The sequence below is a fragment of the Pelecanus crispus genome, chromosome 3 (genome assembly GCF_030463565.1).
Source record: "Pelecanus crispus isolate bPelCri1 chromosome 3, bPelCri1.pri, whole genome shotgun sequence".
NCBI classification, from domain to species: Eukaryota; Metazoa; Chordata; class Aves; order Pelecaniformes; family Pelecanidae; genus Pelecanus; species Pelecanus crispus.
In genome coordinates this window covers 94,915,801-94,938,060 of record NC_134645.1, presented here as the reverse complement: position 1 = coordinate 94,938,060, position 22,260 = coordinate 94,915,801, and the positions used below count along the sequence as shown (strand labels likewise).

Here is a 22,260-nt window from a genome sequence, read left to right as displayed (position 1 = left end):
ATTGTTCTGCTGCAAACTGCCAGCCGGGTTGCCCTCAGAGCTTTTGTTTGTAGGCAGAGCCCTGACACCATGAACTTGTACTCCATATGAAATACAAATGAAAACATGTGATTGTGTATTTTCCCTTCATACATGCTAAGTCTTTCCTGTTGGCTTTTGGCTTTTTATGCTTTTACAAAAAGACAGAACTTGGTTAACTTGCACATGCTAGGAGATACGGCCCGTTGTGATCCTTTTCACCAATCTGCTATGTAACATTGGTCCTCTGAATTCACTGGATAGATCCCAGCTGAAGCAAGGAAACGTGACTCAGAAAAAAAATTCATCAGAATTTAATGGTGGAAATTCCATCACAACTTTCACAGATTTGTTTTATTTCCTGACATTTTCATATGCTGCAGAGGATGATACTGAGTATTATCTGTGCAATTAAAACCTTTATGAGTGAGTATTTGGAACAATTTAATAGTAACATTACAAATAAATTAAACACTGGTTTCTTAATCATGGAATTGGGGTCTGTGTTTTTTCAGAGAAAGGCAAGTGAATTTTTGTGTGTCTTCATTTGAAAGAAAGCTTCTTTTGATCTGATGAACAATAGAGCATCAGCAACTGAAACCTGTCATTACTTTGCTGCAGGGTTAGTGAAATTATCATCCCAGTCTAATCTAAAGAAACACAATTCAACTATGCATTAAACCTTTGATCTGGGTCTGCATCTCCTCAGGTCAGACGATCTTCCTGAAGCATCTCTAATTGAGTGATCTGATATGTTTATATAGAAGCACAGACCGGAGTGGCATTTGAAGGATTTAGATAGCATCAAATTCTTCAGTAGGAACCTGCTAGGAAGCTAAAATTAGTTAGAAAGGAGATACAAAACTAGGCTTTGATCAGAAAAGACAGCTGCCTTGACGGCCCTGATGTGCAAGTAGTCCCTTCCTACTCAGTGTGACTGGCTTGTTTGCAGCAAGGTCTATTTTCTGGTAAAGATTCCCAGCATCATGCCCTAGGAGAGTCTGAAAATCTGTGGGTTTATTGAGCACAGCATTCAGCAATACCTTTGGCTATGTGGAGGTGACTCCTGTTGACCTTAAAGGAGATGTGTCTCCAGTTTATGGGGTAACAATCAGACGGCTGCTGTGTTTGGGGATGGAGTTAGTCATTAAGAAATGGGGCTGCAGAAGTAAAGGTAATTTGCACATGCGGAGCTGCAAGAACACACAAGCTACAGGGATATAGTTGCGTTCGTTGAAAGAGAAATAACGTTGACATTTGTTAATAAAGTTACAAGCCTCATTCTGCTCTCACTTGAGTCAAAGATAATTCTGTTATTGATCTGAATAATAGCAGTGGCAGTCAGCCCTATTTTAGAGAATGATATCAACAAAATCCATCATCCTAGCCTTACAAAAACATACTGATAGGACTTTGCAGTAATACAGTCCAATTTTAGCTGAAATCTGACATTTGTCTAGAGCTGAAAATGCATTTTTCCCTTGCTATTTCATATACTGCTGGGAAAACCTGAAAATAGCCGTAAAAACTTAGCACAACAAATTCTGTATGACTAGCACTGCTGTTACTGATGTTATTTTAAAGTACGTTATCAGGGGTGTGTGTATCTGTAGTTGGCAGAATGACACATCTGTGCTGTGCGGATAGTAGCTGTCAGGAGAAAATAGTGAAAGTATTGACAGCTTTATTTCACAAACTTGTTTTTCAAATTCTTTGGAGTGTTTTTGAATCATAATATCTTCTCATCCTTCAGGATGAGAAAACAAATAAATGCAAGCATAGTTCTTCTTAGGGAAAGGCTAGATGTTTTTTCCAAGTGTCCAGTCATTCTCTCAAATTCATGGTGGGGGATTAGTAGCTGTGTGGGAGAAATATGGATGTGACCTTGTGTTTATGTGGGAACAGGGTTCTCCATGAAACCCAGGATGCCACTGCTGGGCTAGGAAGTACGATAGTCATGGAGTTTGCTTTAAAGTCTCTTTGAACTTTACCATCCTGTCAGGAGACTCTTTGCTGCATGTGGCATATTAGGGCTCCACATTATTCATCAACTAACTCTTGTTTCAGAAATAGCTGGAGCTGCAGTGGGTGTAACTGGGTGTTAGGCTATGGGTCCTGAGTGACAAAAAATAGAGGGTGCAGCCTCTCAGAGTAGGAGGTGGGCAGCGGGACTTACATCTTGAGCTAACAGAACTGAGATGCCGCCCCGATGAAACAGGGCTAATTACTTATTACGTCTCATGGGCTGCTCGGTGTTTTTATCCATTCTAATAGATAAATATTCCTATGCCACTGGGTTTTGATGCTTAAAGCTAATGAGAAGAAAGAAACATGACCTATTTTTTTTAGTGCCAAGAAGTTTGCTTTTCTATCTTGTCTGCAGTAAGTACAAAAAATACAGCTGGGGATGCTTTATTCATTGTTACAAAACAATGTGACCGATAAATACGTAGAACGAGTTCACAACAATTTCAGTGCTCTGCTGACTCACCATGTCACAAAAAAAAGACAATTGTGTGTTTTCATCTTAAAAGTTTAGGTGATAAACATGTTACATAATAGGAAATGTGTGTGAATTTCTTGTTAGGGGGATTTTTTGTTTTTAAACTTTTATTTTTTCATTGCAGAATTTAGAGTAGAATAGAGTCTTTCAGTTGGAAGGGACCTACAACAATCATCTAGTCCTACTGCCTGACCACTTCAGGGCTGACCAAAAATTAAAGCATGTTATTAAGAGCATTGTCCAAATGCCTCTTAAACACTGACAGGTTTGGGACATTGACCACCTCCCTAGGAAGCTTGATCCAGTGTTTGACCACCCCTCGGTAAATAAATGCTTCCAAATGTCCAGTCTAAACCTTCCCTGGTGCAGGTTTGAACCATTCCCACGCATCCTATCACTGGATACCAGGGAGAAGAGCTCAGCAGCTCCCTTTCCTCTTCCCCTCCTCAGGAAGCTGTAGAGAGCAATGAGGTCACCCCTCAGCCTCCTTTTCTCCAAACTAGACAAGCTCAAAGTCCTTAGCCACTCCTCGCAGGACATTCCTTCCAGCCCTGTCACCAGCTTTGTTGCCCTCCTCTGGACACATTCAAGGACTTTAACATCCTTCTTAAATTGCGGGGCCCAGAACTGCACACAGTATTCAAGGTGAGGCTGCACCAACGCTGAATACAGAGGGATAATCACCTTTTTTGACCGGCTGGTTATGCTGTGTTCAATGCACCCCAGGATGGGATTTGCCCTCTTGGCTGCCAGGGCACACTGCTGACTCATACAAGTATTACAGCATTTGCTTACTTTACAAAACCTGCTTATAAAACTGCTCTCTTCAGTGCTATTTCAATGAACTTTAAACAACTACCAAATATTTAACACATTTTAAGAAAATAAAGAAACAAAACATAATTACCGTGTTTTTCTTCCCTCCACAAAATCATAATTCTACCAAGCAAGCTTGATTCACACTAACAAGGTGTTATCTCTTAAATCTCTGCAGGTTTTCAGCTATAGCAGTGTTGGACTTCCATGTGCAAGACATTAAACTATTCCCTGCTCTCCTAACTCTGCAGGAGGAACTGTGAGATTTCTGTTTATTACTGCAGGACTAAGGACTGAGTTTCCAATAGTTCAGAACTTTACAGTTCTCAACTACCTTGCTGAACTTTACTGGGAAGCAAAGGATATTCTTCAGAATCAAATAACTTACAGAAATCAAAATAAATAAACATATGAGTAAATGTAATGGAGCATAGAGATCAGAGATCAACTTGCATTTAATTAGGAGCTACTAAAGATTAGCTGAATTAATAAAGGTTGCCATTATCATACTTGTGTTTATGTGTAGTATACATTTTGAAAAGGAAGATAGATGTTGCTTGTTGAAAGGGTTTCTTTCATGATGCAAAATACTTGCTATAAATATGCCACTTTGACAAAAGAGAATAGTACAAGGAGGAGTGAAATGTAGAATGCTAAAGGAGATTTAAATTATTTTCTGAGAGGTTTCTGTTGGAAAAATGCATGAAAGTAACACTGTTTTTAACCACTCTCTTGAATTACTGAAACGTATGGTAAATTACAAAAAACTCCATCTATCTATTGAAAGAAGTTAGCTGCCAGCTAGGGTTTGAATTGTTAGTCTTTTGAAGTGAATTATTCTGTTCCTGCAGGATGGTTCCATCAGGAGAAGTTTTTGATAGCTGAAAATATGCTTTATGAATCCCTGAAATCTTCCAGGCTGCTCAAAGTTTCTCTTGTCTTTTGTGCTAGCCACTAGGATCCCCAACCTTGTTTAAAAAAAAAAAAAGTCCTAGCACATAGTTCTAATAATTTTGAAACTTCTTGGCTTGCTGTTGGCTGAGACATTTTTAAAAACAGACCGAATTACCAGCATGCTCTGATAATCTGCTCTCTGTTTTATCTAGAGGCCCAGCCAAAGAAGAACCAGTATGCCTTCCCAGGGTCCTCACAAGAAAGTACCTATGACTAGGAAAGATCCTGTATCTGTAGCACTAATATAATTTCCAGCATGCATTTTGTCAAATAGAAATGTAAAAGTTTTCAGGGTAGTGTAATTCCACAGAATGCAGCTCTTGCTGTAGGTTACGATCCAAACTGGCAGTAGGTTTTGCAAGCTTCCCAGCTAGAACAACCAACAGTGCATCCTGATGTTCAATCTGGCAGGCACCTGCTGCTTGCCAGGCTAGGCTGGGAACCCTCTCGCTACGCTCCTCAGTCTGCATGGAGTCCTCTGGCTGCTAGTCTGTCAAGGTCTCTCTGATTTGGAGCTGCCTGCCTGTACGCTCAGTGGGACTTCCAAGTTGTGGTTCAGTTCCTGTTGCAAAGTCTTCAAGTTTCACTTTGTTTTAGCCTTGTTTTATTTCCACAAGCAATGCTGTTCTTTTGGTTTCACATTGATGTGACAGAATACAAATTCACATCATTAATTGGAAGATTCAGTAGTATTCAGTAGTATTCTTATTCTTTTCATGGGAAGTAATGAGCCAAGATTTGGGTCTCATAGCATCTGGTTTCCTTCAGTCCATCAGAGACTCATCTGTAAGTGGATTTTTAACACTGTAGGAACACATTGTTACTACTGCAACAAGAAAATTATGATAGAACCACTTACTTCATTTGTATACATCATTGGCAAGTCTTATTTCCTGAAACAGAAGAAATAAAGAGAAGTAGACGGGAGTGACTTGAGAGGCTTTCTCAGCTGCACACAGCTCACAGGCCCCTGCATGGCACTGCCTGTAGCTGATATTTCTGTAGAACCTTCTCTTTCTCCTTTCTTGGTCTTTCCCCTTTTTCTGTTCGTTCCATATCTGTCTCTCCTTTTCTTTTACATGCTTACTGAAATGATACCAAGTAACCCCCTGAGCAAACTCTCATCATCTCTTGTTTTGCACAGTGATAGATGTATTTGTACTTGCTAAATGACTCCTTTGTGTTTCTGAGTGTTACCTTGTTACTTGCACAGAGAACAATAGTTTCGTAATTAAAAAACCCCCTTAAATAAGAAACTTTCCCCTTCAGCTTGTAATAGACATACATACACAGAAATCAATTTAAATACATTTTATCATAGTGCAACATCTGACAAGGAAAATACAAGGTTAGCAGGCATTGGGCATGGAGCAGTTTATTGTCTTCTGTAGCTTTACAGAAAAAGAAGATAATATGTTTTCCTTTGCTGACTGCTGGTGATTAGGAGTCTTTTAAAAAACAAACCTGGATCAGATTTTAATTACATTTCTTAAATACTGGACTCTTTCAAAGACACCATACATCTATTGCACAGAGGTAAAGGTGTGCAGATTGCCTGGCTAAGCTGTGTTTCAGCAGCTCCCAGGGGCCTGCAAACTTATTTTGCATAAAGCTGAGCAGATTGCCCTCCCAGTGCAATAGAGTATTTCATATGGCGCATCCTTAATTATGTCTCTGTATGCAAGCGGAAGATTGCTGCTAGCAGGAGACCAGGGCAGTGCAGGCTGCATATGGCCACTGTTCAGGGATTGTTCTATTTCTTTTCAGATTGAAAAGTTCCGTGGTCAATTTTTAGGATATTGAAACATTAACATACAGTTTTTCTTGAAGATGAAGCGTTGAAGGTGTTTTTAGCTATTTGGAGGTCTGTTCTGAGGAGACTGTATTTTCCTTCTATCACATGTAATGCAGTATTTGCTATGGCAGGCAGGCACTTTACTTTTGGGAATAGTTATGTAATGCTGATTTTTTAAATTTTTATTTTTTAGATTTCTTCTTTACTACCCTCCTTCATCTCACCACAGCTTCTCATCTCCTTTTTCCCTACATACATAGCTGAGTTGTATTTTCCTGTGCCAAGAACAATGAATTAATCATATGAACCTTTGTAAAGGTCTGTCACCGCACTACCATCTCTCTGCAATAAAAATTGGCAGGGGTCAGTTGTGCTCTCCTTTCCTAAGCCAGGCAAAGAAAGAGAAATTCTGCAGGAAGTCTCTGTCACTACATGTTGCGAATGTAACAGGACCATGAGGATTTCCACGTCAGCCTTGGTGAATGTGTGAGGTTGCTTTTCATTGCTTCTGTATGAAAGCAGAAACACAGTGGAAAGAGAAGAAAAGAATGCAGATGTTGCTTAGTGTGTTTGTGAGTGGCTTTGCCGCCTCCTTGCTTTTCTAAGGAAGGTATGTGTAGGTTTGCAGTTAACACTGTTTAGAGTTCTGTTCATTTGATGTGGTTGGGGCTTGCGTCTCTTCGTTATAGCATAGTATCTCCTTATTATCTGGGAATATATGTGAAGCTTCATCTGTATGAGAAGTGAAGATTAGTAATCCTCTGCAGTAACTATATTACATTGCAACAATCCCTTTGGTTATGTTTGCATGACTTGTAAAGGCAGAAGCTCCTGTTCGGTGTTTTCAGCTGTGGGAGTGAGCTGGAGCTTGTGTTTATGTAACACAAATGCTGTTTATTCAGTTCATATTTCAAATACCTGTAGCTGGTCATGCTTCAGCTTCTGCTGAGCCATTTTCTTAGGGTGCGGTTTTGCTACTGATATAAACAAGTAAGATTATGGTGCTGACATTATTGATGCTCCTTCCCTTGTTCCCCTGGTTCCTGCATTATGCTTGTGCAAGGATAGCTGCAGGAGCTGCTTGGCAGGAGGGAGGAACATTGCGTCGTCTCAGTGACAGCCAGCGGTGAGATCTGCTTAGCTGTTTCATCAAACTGCACCCTAAAGGTGCCCCTGCCAAATGCAATACATTCAGTTTTCAGCTGAGTCAGTGAGTGGATAACACGGCTGCTGCAGTTCTGGAGTAAGGGCAGAGGTCAGGAAAGAGTAACAAGATTGAAAGAGAAGGAAGGGAACCAGCAGGACCATCTCTGTTTTTCGAGGCACGGTCTAGATAGACATAGACCAGTCTGTGAAACAAGTCTTCGAGGTGGACTTAGACATGCATTCTGTTTTGCTTTTTGAAATGTCAGACTTCTAAAATGTGTTTGTGGTCTGACAAGCCAGCTTAGAAGATACTCATCATATGGCCTTGTTCTCAGCATGTGTGAATATTTTTTGGGGTGGGATTTTGTGTTAGAAAGCAGGCTTGTTCTCAGGATCTGTCTGCAGTGAGTGGACAGTTCAGGTTAGGCTTTTGGTCCTTCAGCTCTGGGATGAAGAGGCTGTAGGACAGTCAGTGCTGCACATCTCGCTCCCCAGCCAATGCACTGAATGGTACCTGCTGTCATTCCCTCCACTTGCAGGCAGGAGGACCGAAGCCCAGGGAATGCCTCATCTCCAGAAGGTGGGGGTTAGAGACCAGGGCAGAAGACCAACCTCCTGCGTCCACTTTGTGGGCACTGGACACTCAGCAACATGCCTACTGACACTGTGAAGGGATTTGAAACTGAGAACGTGTCTGCTTTGTCCCATTTATATTAACTGGGCTAATGAAATAAGGCAGAGAAGTTCTCTTACATCATGGCTATTTCACAGTTCCTATTAATACTGCTACTTGAGTCATCTTGCCTATAGTATAGTAGCAGTAATATTCATTTATCCTATCTGGGTTAGATAAATCCTGGACTAGTGAGATTTTTGCAGTGTATTGAATATCTTGGTTCAAATAGTGTAGAATAATGAAATACTGCTGCCATTTAGTAGTGGAGATACCACATGATACATACGCCTCTGGTTCAGCAGCTGTCAGTAGGCAAGCCTTTCTAGTACAGAAGATCTTCTGAAAACAGGTTCAGGAAGCATGGAGAGGATAAAAAAGAAGGAAATTGTGACCTATTGGAAGTGATGAAAAGCTTCCAAGGAATTTTAGGTAGAGGATGTGATCTGATTTTGCTAAACTTCTGGTCCAGCCTGGACATGATTTGTGACGGTAACATCCTTATTCTGCTGTTAAATGAGCGATAGTATTTATCTTTTTACTGGAGATCACTGTTCAGGTTGGCTGGGAGGTCTGTTCCTCCCCTCCCCCCATATTAGTTGTGTGGGAAACAGAAATCTTGTAATGGAAGAGTTTTCAGGCTAGCCAAAGATATAAAAAGTAAAGTGGCTGAAAGCTGGAAGTGAGGCGAATTCTGAACAGAAGCAAGCAAATATTTTAAGTGAAGGCAGTTAATTAACTATGGGAACAATTTGCAAAGGCTGGCAGATTCTCTGTTAGTTCAGGAATGCATCTTTGGGCGAAAAAATGCAAAGAAACTCTTTACTCCTAAGAGGAATTAATTCAGGGATGCTGAAGGTCAGAACAGATAATCCCAGTAGTCCCACCTGGCCTGGCCTGAGGATGTCTTTGAAGTATTTCTCCAAAGCAATCTGGAAGCGTATCCTCCTGTTTCCTGTTGCAAATCAGTATAAAGAAATGAAAAGTAGGGGAGAAAGCCAGGATACTTTAGCTGAGATAGACTTTTTTTGTAAATGGGGCTACTGAGCAAATGATTAGCTCATTTTAGCAGTTCTGTATGTCAAAATGGACATCCTATTTTTCTGCTTTTTAATCCTAATAAGGATACCAGCTCCAAATACCAGGATAAAATGGAGATGTCTCTGGGAGTTTTTTCCTGTGCTAAAATTATGGGAGACAAACATCATGTTATGATAGTAGACTGTTAGCTCTATCAAAGTTTTCTTCACCCTGTTAAAGAGATTAGGATCATATTATGTAAAGAAACACAGATTTTGTTTCAAAGTCAGTGTCACTCCTTAATAAAAAAATATGATATTGCCTGTTCCTAGTTGTATTTATGGCTAATATTCTTTCATGCCTACTTTTTCATGACTATTTTTTTAAAAAAAATCAACACTGAACTGCCTGTTTGAGATGAGATGAATAGGATGCATATGGAAGCTGCAGTCTCTTTATAGAATACAAAATTAAATGGGGGATGTGTTTGCCTCTGAAACTTCACAACGGATATATATTTTGATGGTGTATCTTGCAGTGTCTTCTGATGTGCTGAAATGTATTAAAACCAAAATATTTTGATGCTAAAGCAGTCTATCCTGTAAGAATACAGATGCTTTCCCAAAGCAATGTATGAATAGCCAGGAGCAAATTTTTCTGAACATGGTACCGCTGATTATATGAATACTCTTTTCAGATTCCTTTTGGTTGCATCACCCTCTGGAAACCTCGGAAGCAGCCAGGTACGAGGCTAACTTTCACAAAGAGGACTGAAGTATCCACTTCCTTGGTTTGTCAAATGAGGATGTATTTTTCTCCAGGGGCCCCTTGACAGGAGCTCAGATCCTCTGCATAGGCTAGTGGGGAAGGGAGAGCTGACACTGCTCTTCGTGCCATGTTGTCTTTGCTCAGTGTTTCATGTGGCCGAACGCTGGAAGTGTTTATAGCTCAGAGTAACCACGGATGAGAGCTGCCGGCAGGATTGTGAGGTTGACTCACTCCTGCGGCACAGATCCAATTGTAGAGGAAGACAAAGGTCCTGTGGTTTTCTTGGGGAATAATCAGCTGGCTTCTGTTGTGGCAGATGCTCTGAGCATCCATCTTAAACAACAAGGCATAATTTAATAGGATTTTTAATGTAACGAATGCTCTTGTTTCAGTTTACAGACTTCAATCAAATCACTTGGGGGAGGAGTAGATGCTACTTTTTTGGCTAAAAATTTTCAGGGCATTTTGTTTAAATTTATGCAGCTGGCACATCCACAGCTGATTACTCATGCAGATGTTGTGTGGAGAATTGCAAGGCTTCTGGCTAAAAAAAAAAAACCCACCCCACAATTTATTTCACTTCAACATCTTAATTAGTTTTATAAAAATAAAAAGGAGAGATTAGGAAATATGGGCATGGTGTGAACAGTAAAATATTAGGGAGCTGATTAAATCTGAGTTGCAGCTAAACTTCTGCCCAGTGTGCAGACTAGTGGAAGACAGCAGATGAAAATGGGTACATGTAGATACATGTGTACTGGTACGTGGCCTGGGCCTGAGCAGTGGAGCTCTCTGGTACTGTGAAACTCTTAGAAGAACGGTTGCCGGCACGGACAACTTTGGCCAAGCTGTCTTGTAAGCTTACTTACAGTCTCACAAACAGTTTGTGGCCATGATTTAGGTGTTACAGCATGCCAGGGGTCATTCCCAATGTGCAGTTTGCATGCGGCCACTCTGAGAGGGTGCAGGTTTAACAGACTTGGCCAGAGGATGCCATTTGGCCTCAGGGCCAGAGAGGTAGCCCAGGCACTATGTAGTTTGCTAGTTGCTCTGACCAGTGCAGGAGGGATTTCATGTTGGTTTTAGCCGTGCTCCACTATAAGGAAATGACCTCTTCCACACATCATTTTAGATGTTTCATTTCTGTTTGAACAAATACTTAATATTCGTGTTAAGAAAATCTCAGTCTATGTCTCTTTTGGGCCTCCTTTGCAGCTTTTTTTGGAAAAAGACAGAGGAAAGTCTTTTCATCTTTCAATTCTACATTGACAACAGAATTTGTCTTAGCAATTTTTAGGGAGACAGTGAAAGGCTTTGGTTGTCTTTGGTACCAGCAGTAATGATGATGCAGTAATTTTGCTGATGTTGAAAATGCATTATTTACACACAATTTTAGGAGCTGCCTTCTGTATGAGAAAGTGATCCTTTCACGTATGCCTAAAAACCACCACCAGTATATGTAAGAAAAGGAAAAAGAATAAGACACAGAGACACAAACTTACTATGCAACCCACTTCTTAAGAAAGACGGTAACCATTTAAGAGCTTTGTCTTTGCAGTTTCTTGGGATGGCTACCCTCTTATTTCAAGGAAGCAATTATCTCCAAAAGTTATGTATTTTTGTGCTGCATTTAGGTAGACAGAATGGGTTGTGTGACAAGAACAACTAGCACATGCACTTTAAAAATCCTCTGATTTCCAAATAGTATCTAGGTCATATGATACCCACAGGCATGATTCATCCACCTGGGCTTTATGCCAGTCAGCAACTGCGTGGATCTGACACTCCAGGAATACTGTAAAATTATTAAAGCTGTATTTTTTTTCTTCAAATAGCATTGTTGAAGATAACTGTAAAAAATACAGCATGTAATTTATAGTTCCTTTCTGAAAGAATTAATTTTATTACCTAGATGCAAAAAGTTCAGTGTGGACTGAAGAGAATGCAGAGCAGACCTAGCTGAATGAGCCCAGGTAGCTTTTCTTGGCCCTACAGACTTTCATTTCAAAGGTTGCTATCTTGATATAAAGTCCTATTTGAGGCAGAAGTAGTCTTCACCTGAGTGTATCTGCTTGAAGCCCAGCTAGCTGTTAAGGGTTGGTCTTAGTTACCTACAATGACCTAAAGACTGCCAGTGTTCTGCCTCTGTTAGGCTTTATATAAATATGATAATCTCCTTGAGGGGCAGAAACCCCAATACACTCAGTACAAACCTCATGCATTTTTTTGCAATGAAGTTAATTTTCAAGAGATGAGATCATGCTTATTTTTAGGCATGTGTATTATGCAGACAGACACTCTTAATTAAAGATTCAATAAGCCTTGTTCAGGGAACCATCAAGCTGCATTTTTAAAAGATGTGTAGGTGTCTAGGAAAACAAAAATGTGTGTAGCTGGGGTGGGTTTTTTTTAGGTGTACCAACATGTTTATCTCAATGAACACATATCGGAGTAGATTCTTAAGGGGGTTGCTAGGTTGCTTACCTTGCATTTCTGGGTGCCCGTATACTTCAAAAATGTAGGCCCTAATGACTTTCAAAACAAGCTACCTCTTTTAACTCCTACTTCTGAAGAGTCCCATACAGATTTTTTTTTTTTAAAGGATCTTTAGAGAGTAAAGGCTGAAATTCCCACAGTTGAATTAAAGAGACAACCTTCTAGAAATGAGGTGAGGAAGTACAATCTTTGCCAACTTGTAAAGAAACAACGTTTAACTTTTATGAACTTAAGAGTGAAAAAAATATTTTCTCCTTTGTCTTCCTGAATTTGTGACTTCCCCATCCCATGAAAGTGGAACAGGAGAGGAGGAATGTTCTCAGGTTTGTAAGCATGTCTGCGTTACGGTGGACTTGCTCTGAGTATTCATTTTTTTCCCTTTCTTTCATCTAGATAAAGAAGAGGCAACAAGATGTCGTGAGGTTTCTGGAAGCCAATCGCATAGAGTTTGAAGAAGTGGATATCACAATGTCAGAGGAGAAAAGACAATGGATGTATAAAAATATTCCTGAGGATAGGCAGCCCGCGCAAGGCAATCCACTGCCACCACAGATATTCAGTGATGATCGGTACTGTGGAGTAAGTTGCTGTTATGGTTGTCAATGGACAATATATTAGTATACCCTGTTAGCCATTTAAAAAGCTGGGAGTTGCTGTTGAGCTTTCTCTAGTAGTATCTGAATTAATGGTGACAGTTTGTGGTGGTAGGAGCAGGTGATGATCATACAGTGAAAATTCAGATCATTCAGATCTGTAAATCCTAAAGTTGTCTTCAGCTGGTGGATTCCCTCCCCGAATGTAAGAATTTGTGATGTCACATGCCTCCTGTACAACCTGTTGATGGTAAAGTCCCTTGTGAAGCCCCACTATAAGCTGGGGATTTATGGTTTTCTTGCTGCTTGGGTCTAGTCCAAGCATAAAAATTCAGAAGGAAATCTTTGGCACAGTAAATGAGAACATTGGCTAGATTGAGTTGCATTGTTATTGTAATTAAGCTCCTTCTCTGCTGCTGTCATAATGTAAATTTTATTTATGGTCAGGGAGCCCTTAAACAATCAGACTCTCTAGGATAAAGGAAAACTATTTGCTGTTTGAATTGTAGAACAGTCTTACTTTTCCCTAAAACAAAGCAGCTCGAGACTTTTCTTTCTTTGCTGAAAGACTGCTAAGCATGAGAGCCTGTGAATCTGACAACAGGTTGATGGGTGGACTGGTTTCTCTGATGGTGTAAGCTGCAATAACTTCTCCATCTGCTAGTGCAAGCTGAAGCGGTAGCCTTTGATGCGTTAAGAATGGCACCATATGAATGTTTTACTCTCCTGCTTAGCCAGCATGGTATGCTGCAGCTCTGAGTCTTGGGCACTGTTGTAGTCTGGGAGAATCTTCCCAGAAGTTTTACTCACCTTTGAACAAAATGTTGTAGAAAGACCACAGCTGGGCCCTCTTAGCCTTGCTGCATCTTTTCATACTTCCAACCGCGTGACTTGTAATTTCTTTAGGAGGAAGATTTGAGGTACCTGTTAGACTAGCTGATAGGAGAAAGGGAGGTTTGATGTGCCACCCTGGCTGCATGAGGAAGTGATTGGGTAAAGTTTGTCTGTAAATTCAGTAGGAGAATGAAATGGGCAAGAGGGTCTCTGTGGTTATAATAGCTGGACCAGAGTAAATGTGCGTATCATGTGGGTTTCTGACTACAATGTAGTGGAGATACACCCAAGCTGGTTCTAACAGTCCCTGCCAGACTCAGCGGTGCTGTAACTAAGCTGCTTCTGGTGGATGGATTGTTCAGATCTGCTGAGAACCTGTCAACTGCAATGCAATTGTTAGCTTAATGAAGCGTATAAGAAGTGATTTAGGATCCTCTGCAACAAACAGATTTGGTATGATGCAGCAGCTAACTGGCTTCTTGAAGCAAGGTATTTAACATCCCTCCCATATGTTTTGTATTGGCCTTACTTGTTTACATCAGCAGTAAAACTCATATATTCCTTCCTCCAGGTAAGAAATGTCACTTAAAGAAATGTATCTGGGACATGGAAGGGATTTTGACCCTCGCTTGTGGAGCAGCCCCTCACATACAAATAACGACATTTACATTGTTCTGTGTGATTTTAGTTTGCCTGGGAAATACAATGTTTCAAGCTGTTGTTTCTTACCCTTTCAGCTGGCCTTTATAGCATGTTTTAACCTAGTCTTAGAAATCACTGTTTGGAATTAGCAAGGAAGATGTCATGCAACATGTGAGATGATCTTGTTAATCTGTCTGCTCAGCTGCTAGCTGTTTTGGTTGAGCAGAGTTAATCCTATTACTAGACCTCACTGTCTGCATGAACATGTTTAAAGAACAAACATGGTTTGAAAGAAACTATTTTCTAGGATGAAGGAAGAAAGATGTGCAGGGTCTCCCAACATTCATCAGTTAGCCTACTGCATTAGTTAATGAAGCGCTTAGGTTATAGAGTGGGGGCAAAACATTAGGCAGGAGACAAAGGAGACCAGTGCTGGAAAGGGGGTTAAAACATCACAGTTAGATGAAGTCAGTAGACATTGCACAACTTCTCTCTGTCATTTCCACAGTGAGTTTTTTCATATGTTTATCGTGACATAAATAATAATAATAAAAAAATCACTATTAAATAACTTAAACCAAAAAAATACCCACTGAGTTTTCTGTTGGTTGAGTTAGTGAAAATTGTGGCTTATCATTCCTGATTTATGTCCAGGCAATTTCTAATCCATTTTGCTCTTTTAAGAAACACTGTCTGTTTTTCTGCCTGCCAGTTCTACAGTCTCACCAGGAAACTGCCTATGTACTCATTCTGGCTTATACATTGTTATTGACAATACAGACTTACTTACGATAAAAGCTGTTCAGATCCATTGCTGTTCCTTCAAATGTATGAGCCCTAGACAAGGCAAAGCAAAATAGGTACACTTTTTATTTTGTTCATGTTATTTCAATAGAGATTCACAAGGATATGGTGTACAAGCCGTGACTCTGTCATGTTCATAGCCATACTGTTTTTTCTGTGTTAGAAAAAGCATTAATATTTTTATTTCTCTCCCTGTTTTCACTTGTAGTAGAAAACCTTAGCAATGCACCCAAGGGTAGTATCTCAGAATAGATTTTTCTGGCTAAGGACATTACTATTTGAACTAATCATTTTTCAGAATGTAACTGCAGTATAGAGGAAGTTTGTCTTCAGTGTTTTCGGTAAGTATCCAAAATGGGTCGGTGTCAGCCATTTGAACATGTGATAGCTGGTGTAAGCAGGGAGAAAGGCACAAAAAGATGGCCAATGCTTACTGTTTCACAAAACAAAATGTCTTGTACCGCAGGGGGAGGGATCCTTCTGGTACCAACAGACAAACTCTGTGTTTTGAAGTGTGAGCAAAACCTTGACATTTTTCTGAGTCAGTGTAATCACAAATATTATTAATCTATCTTGTCCTTTTCTCAGTCTTCTGAGATGCATTCCCCAATTTTTCAGTAACAAGTTCTGCTAATGGATTTTGAAATAAAATACTCAGCAAGAACCATTTTTATTTCCTGCAAACAAGATAAGAGCTGTGAGCACACAAGAACACAAATCATTTTACTGATAATCCAGTGCTATGTCATAGCACTGACACTATGACAACTTATGCATTTTTATGACTTTACAATCTGTTGTTTCATCTTAGTGACATTGCTATAACATTGTAAGTGTGTGAGAAGAGAGTCTACATTTCAGACAAATCAAACACATGAACCTGCTCTTCTAATTTACAGTAGTGCAAATCTGAAATTACTACAGTTAACTTGTTCTCATTAGTGCTATGTAAGAGTAAGGAGATGATAGCGCTTATTGCATGTTCCAAGAGGGAACTCCTGCACTTTGCAGAAAGAAAAGTAAAGTGGGGCTACTTTGGAAAAGATTAAAAAAAAAAAGGGCAAGTAGAGCCTTAATAGGAGCTGGTGTGTTGGGTTGTGTTATTGGGCATTGAAACCAGTTGCATCTTGCCCAATTCTTACAAGGCTCATCCTCAGTTAGTTTGAGTGGCTCCTGCTGTAGTACATTGACATACAGCTAAGGCATACAACTCAAATCACGGATTATTTTCCCCCAAGGTTAAACCTCCTTGCAGTACACACCAGGTTTCCCCATCCTCCTGCATTACCCACCAAGTGCACCCTGTCCCTTGAGCAAAAGGAACCCCATGAACAGGTTTGCCTTTTCCTGAGGGAGGAGCAACCCACCTTGTCTTTCCCAGCCACTGTTCTCCACAGCAGAGAGGCTTTACCCTCTTGACTTGTTTGACTGCAGTGCATGTTTCGCATTCATAGATAACCTGATGTTCAACGGCTTCAGTGGTCAGGTCCACCCCTCGATCATGAGCCCATCTATACATTGCATCTCTTCCTAGGTGTCCTGATGTGTCACACGCCCACTGAGCTATGAATAGCTCGCCCTTATGTTCCCAGTCCAGGTCCTCTGTAGCCATTTAAATTCTGGCAGCCTGGTCTACCTGTTCCATGTTCTTCAGTGGCACGGCTCTTGTGCATGTAAGTATCTACGTAATGTACTTCTACAATGGGGTTCTCTACCCGGGCAGCAATATCCTGCCACACTGCAGCCGCGCAGATGGGCTTACCTCTGTGCTACTAGTTAGTCAGCTTCTGCTGCTGTAGCCACCCCCACAGGGCATTTGCTGCCATCCATGAGTCAGTATAGAGAGAGTACTGGCCACTTTTCTCTTTCGGCAATGTCCAGGGCCAGCTGGATGGCCTTCACTTCTGCAAATTGACTCGATTTGCCATTGCCTGTGATAGTTTCTGTGACTTGTCTTGTTGGACTCCACACAGCAGCTTTCCATTTCTGATGTTTTCCCACAATATGACAGGACCCATCAATAAATACAGCATATTGTTTTCATTTTCTGGTAATTTATTATACAGTGGAGCCTCTTTGTCATGAGTCACCTCCTTGGGCAATGCTTTGAAATGTCTGCCTTCTGGCCAGTCCATGATCTCTTCCTCCTGCTCCCCATCAGGGTGAGTTTTTTCTCCTTTACTAACTGGGTCCACCTGTGCTTCCATTGTTTCTTCTTGACTGCGGGAACAGCTGTTGTAGTTGAGAGTTGGCCACAGTGTCTGTTTGTGTGTCCTCAGATCCAGAGACCCTCTCACTCCTCTGAGCATGGGCATAGGCCTACCCCAGGCTCCAACATAGTGCTGGAAGTTGTGTCTTTACGGTATATGCAAGGCATCCTTCCTTCAAGTGGTCTTCAGGATTCAACAGGATTCCAAGTCTGTTCAGCAGTGAAGTCCCAGACCATCGGAGGTGAAAACTGCTCTAGGCACCTGCCCAAATTCTCCCACACACCTTCCCACTGGGCATTGGTTGCTTCAGGGCACATTCCTGTGTGGCATTTGCAACTGGTTGGTTAACCTTACCAAAAGCCAAAATCAGCTTCACTGCACTCACCAATACACCCTTCTGGTTACATAGGGGTGTTCAATAAACGGAAGGGCCTTTGCAACAGGGGTGGAAACCTCTCTCCTGGAGAAGAGAAAGATGCCATTCTTCATTTCCTCCACAAAGTGGCTTCTGGAGAAGAGGAGAAAGGTGTAATTGCTAATTGTTTCCACGAGATGGTTCCGAGTACTGGGATCGCAGCAGCGCAGGGGCCAAATACCAGATTAGGCTCAAGGCCAATGCTTTTGTCATGGCTCTCCCAGGTAAAGGAAAATAAAGTGATAAGCAACATGGCAAGCAGCAAAAGCTGAAAAGAGTCAATAACAAGCTCTCAAGTCTGATGTACAGAAAGAAAGGGAGAAGCAACAGAACAACTGAGGGGAAAAACCAAATCAGTATTAAGAACAAGCAAGTCAGCATTGTGAACAGCAACATGAAGTAACAGCCTGCCAAGTAACAGCTAAGCAGGTATAACAGCTGGAAATTCAGTCTAGCGCACACTGATCAAATCTGTCATTATCTCAAACCTTTTTGAGTCCCTTTTCAGGAGCCAAAAAGGACTCTTGTGGGTTGACCCCAGCCAGCAACCATACAGCTGCTTGCTCCCCTCCACTCCCCTAGCAGGATGGTGGAGAAAATAGGAAGAGCAAAAGCAAGAGAACTCATGAGTTGGGATAAAGACAGTTTAATAAGTGAAGGAAAGGGGAAAAAACCCAAGTAATGCAAACACAATCACTCACCATCTCCCAAAGCAGACCGATGCCCAGCCAGTCTCTGAGCAATGGCTACCTTGGAAGACAATCTCCATTTTTTTATGAACATGATGTTACATGGTATGGAATATCCCTTTGGCTGATTGGGGTCAGCTGTCCCAGCTGTGTCTCCTCCCAACCTCTTGCTCACTCCTAGCCTACTCTCTGGGCATAGCAGGGGGGAGCAGAGTGAGAAACAGAGAAGGCCTTGATTCAGTGCAAGCACTGCTTGGCAATAGCCAAAACACTGGTGTGTTATCAAGGCTGTTTTAGTCACAGATCCAAAACACAGCACCATAGTGGTTGCTGCGAAGAAAGTTAACTTCATCCCAGCTGGACCCAGTAAAAACAGGAAGGTGAAGACTGTAGTTAATTTTTTAAGTTTTTACTAACTAAATCCTTTGCTTTCAAGGTTACAGAAAAATTTCTAAATGCTCTACCTCCCATTGTGAATTTATTTTCCACAGCCAGATCAGTGATCTGCATGCGAGTTATTCAGATTTTTCTAAAGTACTGCTGGTAGGATCCAACATGGTACTAAATATTCAGTATCCTGCAGGTTAAAAACACTATTTAAAAGAATGAACAAATAATTACTTATCCTTACTTAGTTATTACTTACTGTTACCTTTTTTTCACAGACCATGCAAAGTCCAGACAGATGGAGAGATCACTGCAGATTGGTGCATTAGGGACAGATTCACAAAGGGACTATAGCATGGTGCCAAGTACTGAAATGCCTATATTTTGGGCATGTGGCTTCCGGAGTGGAATTTGCAGCCCCTAGCTAGGGCTCTAGCTTGTTCACATGGTAGGTGAGGAGCCATAGGTATAGAATCATAGAGTGGTTTAGGTTGGAAGGCACTTTAAAGATCATCCAGTTCTAACGCCCCTGCCATGGGCAGGGACACCTTCCACTAGACCAGGTTGCTCAAAGCCCCATCCATCCTTCCAGGGATGGGGCATCCACAACTTCTCTGGGCAACCTGTTCCAGTGCCTCACCATCCTCATAGTGAAGAATTTCTTCCTTATGTCTAATCTAAATCTACCCTCTTTCAGTTTAAAGCCATTACCCCTTGTCCTATCACTACATGCCCCTGTAAAAAGTCGCTCTCCAGCTTTCTTGTAGGTACTTTCTTCAGGTACTGGAAGGCTGCTCTAAGGTGTCCCCAGAGCCTTCTTTTCTCCAGGATGAACAATGCCAACCCTCTCAGCCTGTCTTCATAGGAGAGGTGGTCCAGCCCTCTGAGCATCTTTGTGACCTTTCTCTGGACCTGCTCCAGCAGGTCCAGAGCTGGACGCAGTACTCCAGGTGGGGTCTCACCAGAGCAGAGTAGAGGGGGAGTATCACTTCCCTCGACCTGCTGGTCATGCTTCTTTTGATGCAGCCCAGGATATGGTTGGCCTTCTGGGCTGCAAGCGCACATTGCTGGGTCATGTTGAGCTTCTCATCAGCCAACACCCCCAAGTCCTTCTCATCAGGGTTGCTCTCAATCCATTCTCTGCCAAGCCTGTATTTGTGCTTGGGATTGCCCCAACCTATGTGCAGGACCTTGCACTTGGCCTTCTTGAACTTCATGAGGTTTGCACGGACCCACCTCTCAAGCCTGTGAAGGTCACTCTGGATGGCATCCCTTCCCTCCAGTGTGTCGACCGCACCACACAGCTTGGTGTCATCAGCAAACTTGCTGAGGGTGCACTTAATCTCACTGTCCATATTGCTGACTAAGATGTTAAACAGCACCAGTCCCAAGGAACACCGTTCGTCACTGGTCTCCACTTGGACATCGAGCTGTTGACTGCAACTCTTTGAGTGTGACCATCCAGCCAATTCCTTATCCACCGAGTGGTCCATCCATCAAATCCATGTCTCTCCAATTTAGACAAGGAGGTTGTGTGGGACAGTGTCAAATGCTTTGCACAAGTGCAGGTAGATGACGTCAGTTGCTCTTCCCTTATCCACCAACACTGTAAACCCGTCATAGAAGGCCACCAAATTTGTCAGGCATGATTTACCCTTAGTGAAGCCATGTTTACTGTCAGCAATCACCTCCTTATTTTCATGTGCCTTAGCATAGTTTCCAGAAGGATCTGCTCCATGGTCTTGCTGGGCACAGAAGTAAGACTAACTGGCCTGTAGTTCCCCTGGTCTTCCTTTTTTCCCTTTTTAAAAATGGGGGTTATGCTTCCCATTTTCCAGTCAGTGGGAACTTCACTGGACTGCCACGAATTCTCAAATATGATGGACAGTGGCTTAGCGACTTCATCTGCCATGTCCCTCAGGACTCACAGATGCATCTCATCAGGTCCCATGGACCTGTGTACCCTCAGGTTCCTTAGGTGATCTTGAACCTGATCTTCCCATACAGCGAGCAGTTCTTCATTCTCCCTGCAGTCCCTGCCTTTGCATTCTGTGACTTGGGCAGTGTGGCTTGAGCACTTGCTGGTGAAGACTGAGGGAAAAAAGTTGTTGAGTACCTCAGCCTTCTCCATATCCCAGGTAACCAGGTCTCCCATTTCCTTCTGGAGAGGGCCTACATTTTCCCTAGTCTTCCTTTTATCACCGATGTATCTGTAGAAGCTTTTCTTGTTGCCCTTGATGTCTCTGGCCAGATTTAATTCCATCAGGGCTTTAGCTTTCCTAACCTCATCCCTGGCTGCTCAGACAATTTCTCTGTGTTCCTCCCAGGCTACCTGTCCTTGCTTCCACCCTTTGTAGGCTTTCTTTTTTGTGTTTGAGTTTGTCCAGGAGCTCCTTGTTCATCCATGCAAGCCTCCTGACGTTTTTGCCTGACTCTTCATTGTTGGGATGCATCGCTCCTGAGCTTGGAAGAGGTGATCCTTGCTGGATCACCAGCTTTCTTGGGCCCCTCTTTCCTGCAGGGCTTTATCCCATGGTACTCTACTAAGCAGATCCCTGAAGAGGCCAAAGTCTGCTCTTCTGAAGTCCAGAGTAGTGAGCTTGCTGTGTGCCCTCCTTAGTGCCCTAAGGATCTTGAGCTGAACCATTTCATGGTCACTGCAACCAAGGCAGTTTCATTAAAAAATAATCCAGCCGCCAAGCCAGGAAACATGAAATTAATTATTACTCTACCCTTAACTGCTTTAGTGGTGGACTTGGTAGTGTTAGGTTAATGGTTGGACTTGACGATCTTAAAGGTCTTTTCCAACCTAAACGATTCTATGGTTCTATGATTCTAAGAAATGCTGGAGAAGTGGTGTCTGAAATTAGGCGTGTGCCTCACACCTCCCTCTTCTGCTTTCTCTGAAATCTCCATAACTGAATACACAACCCTTCTTAGGCTAAAAGTGCCTCCTGGATCTTTCAGAAGATTGGAAATCTCCACTTCAGAGGGAAAATGCACTCTAATTTTAACCGTACAAAGCTGCAAGTTAACACTTTGAAACAGCGACAGTTTTATATGCAGAAATCTGCCACTGATGTGAGATCGCTTGAAATTTGGGCCAACCAAAATTAAAAGGAAATCTGTTTCCAGGTGGGAGTTTGAGCTGAAGGGAAAATATTTACATAGCAGCCTGACTTCCCCACCCCCCCCATTTTTTTTCCTCTTGGAAGCTGCTCGTATGGTTTAGAGTGTTAGGGTAAGTCCTCATAGAGTGCCTAGTGGGCACAGTAGTAGAGACAGAGATATGCGATATTTATTGTCCTTCCCTGAAATATAATATATAGGTATCAACTCCACCAAAACAGTGAAGGCCTATAAACAAGAAAGAAATAAAATAGGCTGCTGAAAGAGGTGCAGTGTTCTCAAGAAACTATTCAGTGCACAGGCAATTACCGTGGCACTGATTTCTTTGACCTGTTAAGTATCAGTTTCTTCTGTTTTTTTTAAAGATC

The 22,260-nt window shown here is 41.8% G+C and overlaps 1 protein-coding gene across 1 annotated transcript in view; it reads left to right on the top strand.

The window, feature by feature from the left end:
• The window catches only part of SH3BGRL2 (SH3 domain binding glutamate rich protein like 2), a 52,455-nt gene that overhangs the window by 10,737 nt on the left and 19,458 nt on the right, over window positions 1–22,260 (top strand). The window contains exon 2 of the mRNA XM_075707948.1: window positions 12,583–12,768. Coding sequence (XP_075564063.1) covers window positions 12,583–12,768 — 186 coding nt within the window. The remainder of the gene's footprint in view (window positions 1–12,582; window positions 12,769–22,260) is intronic.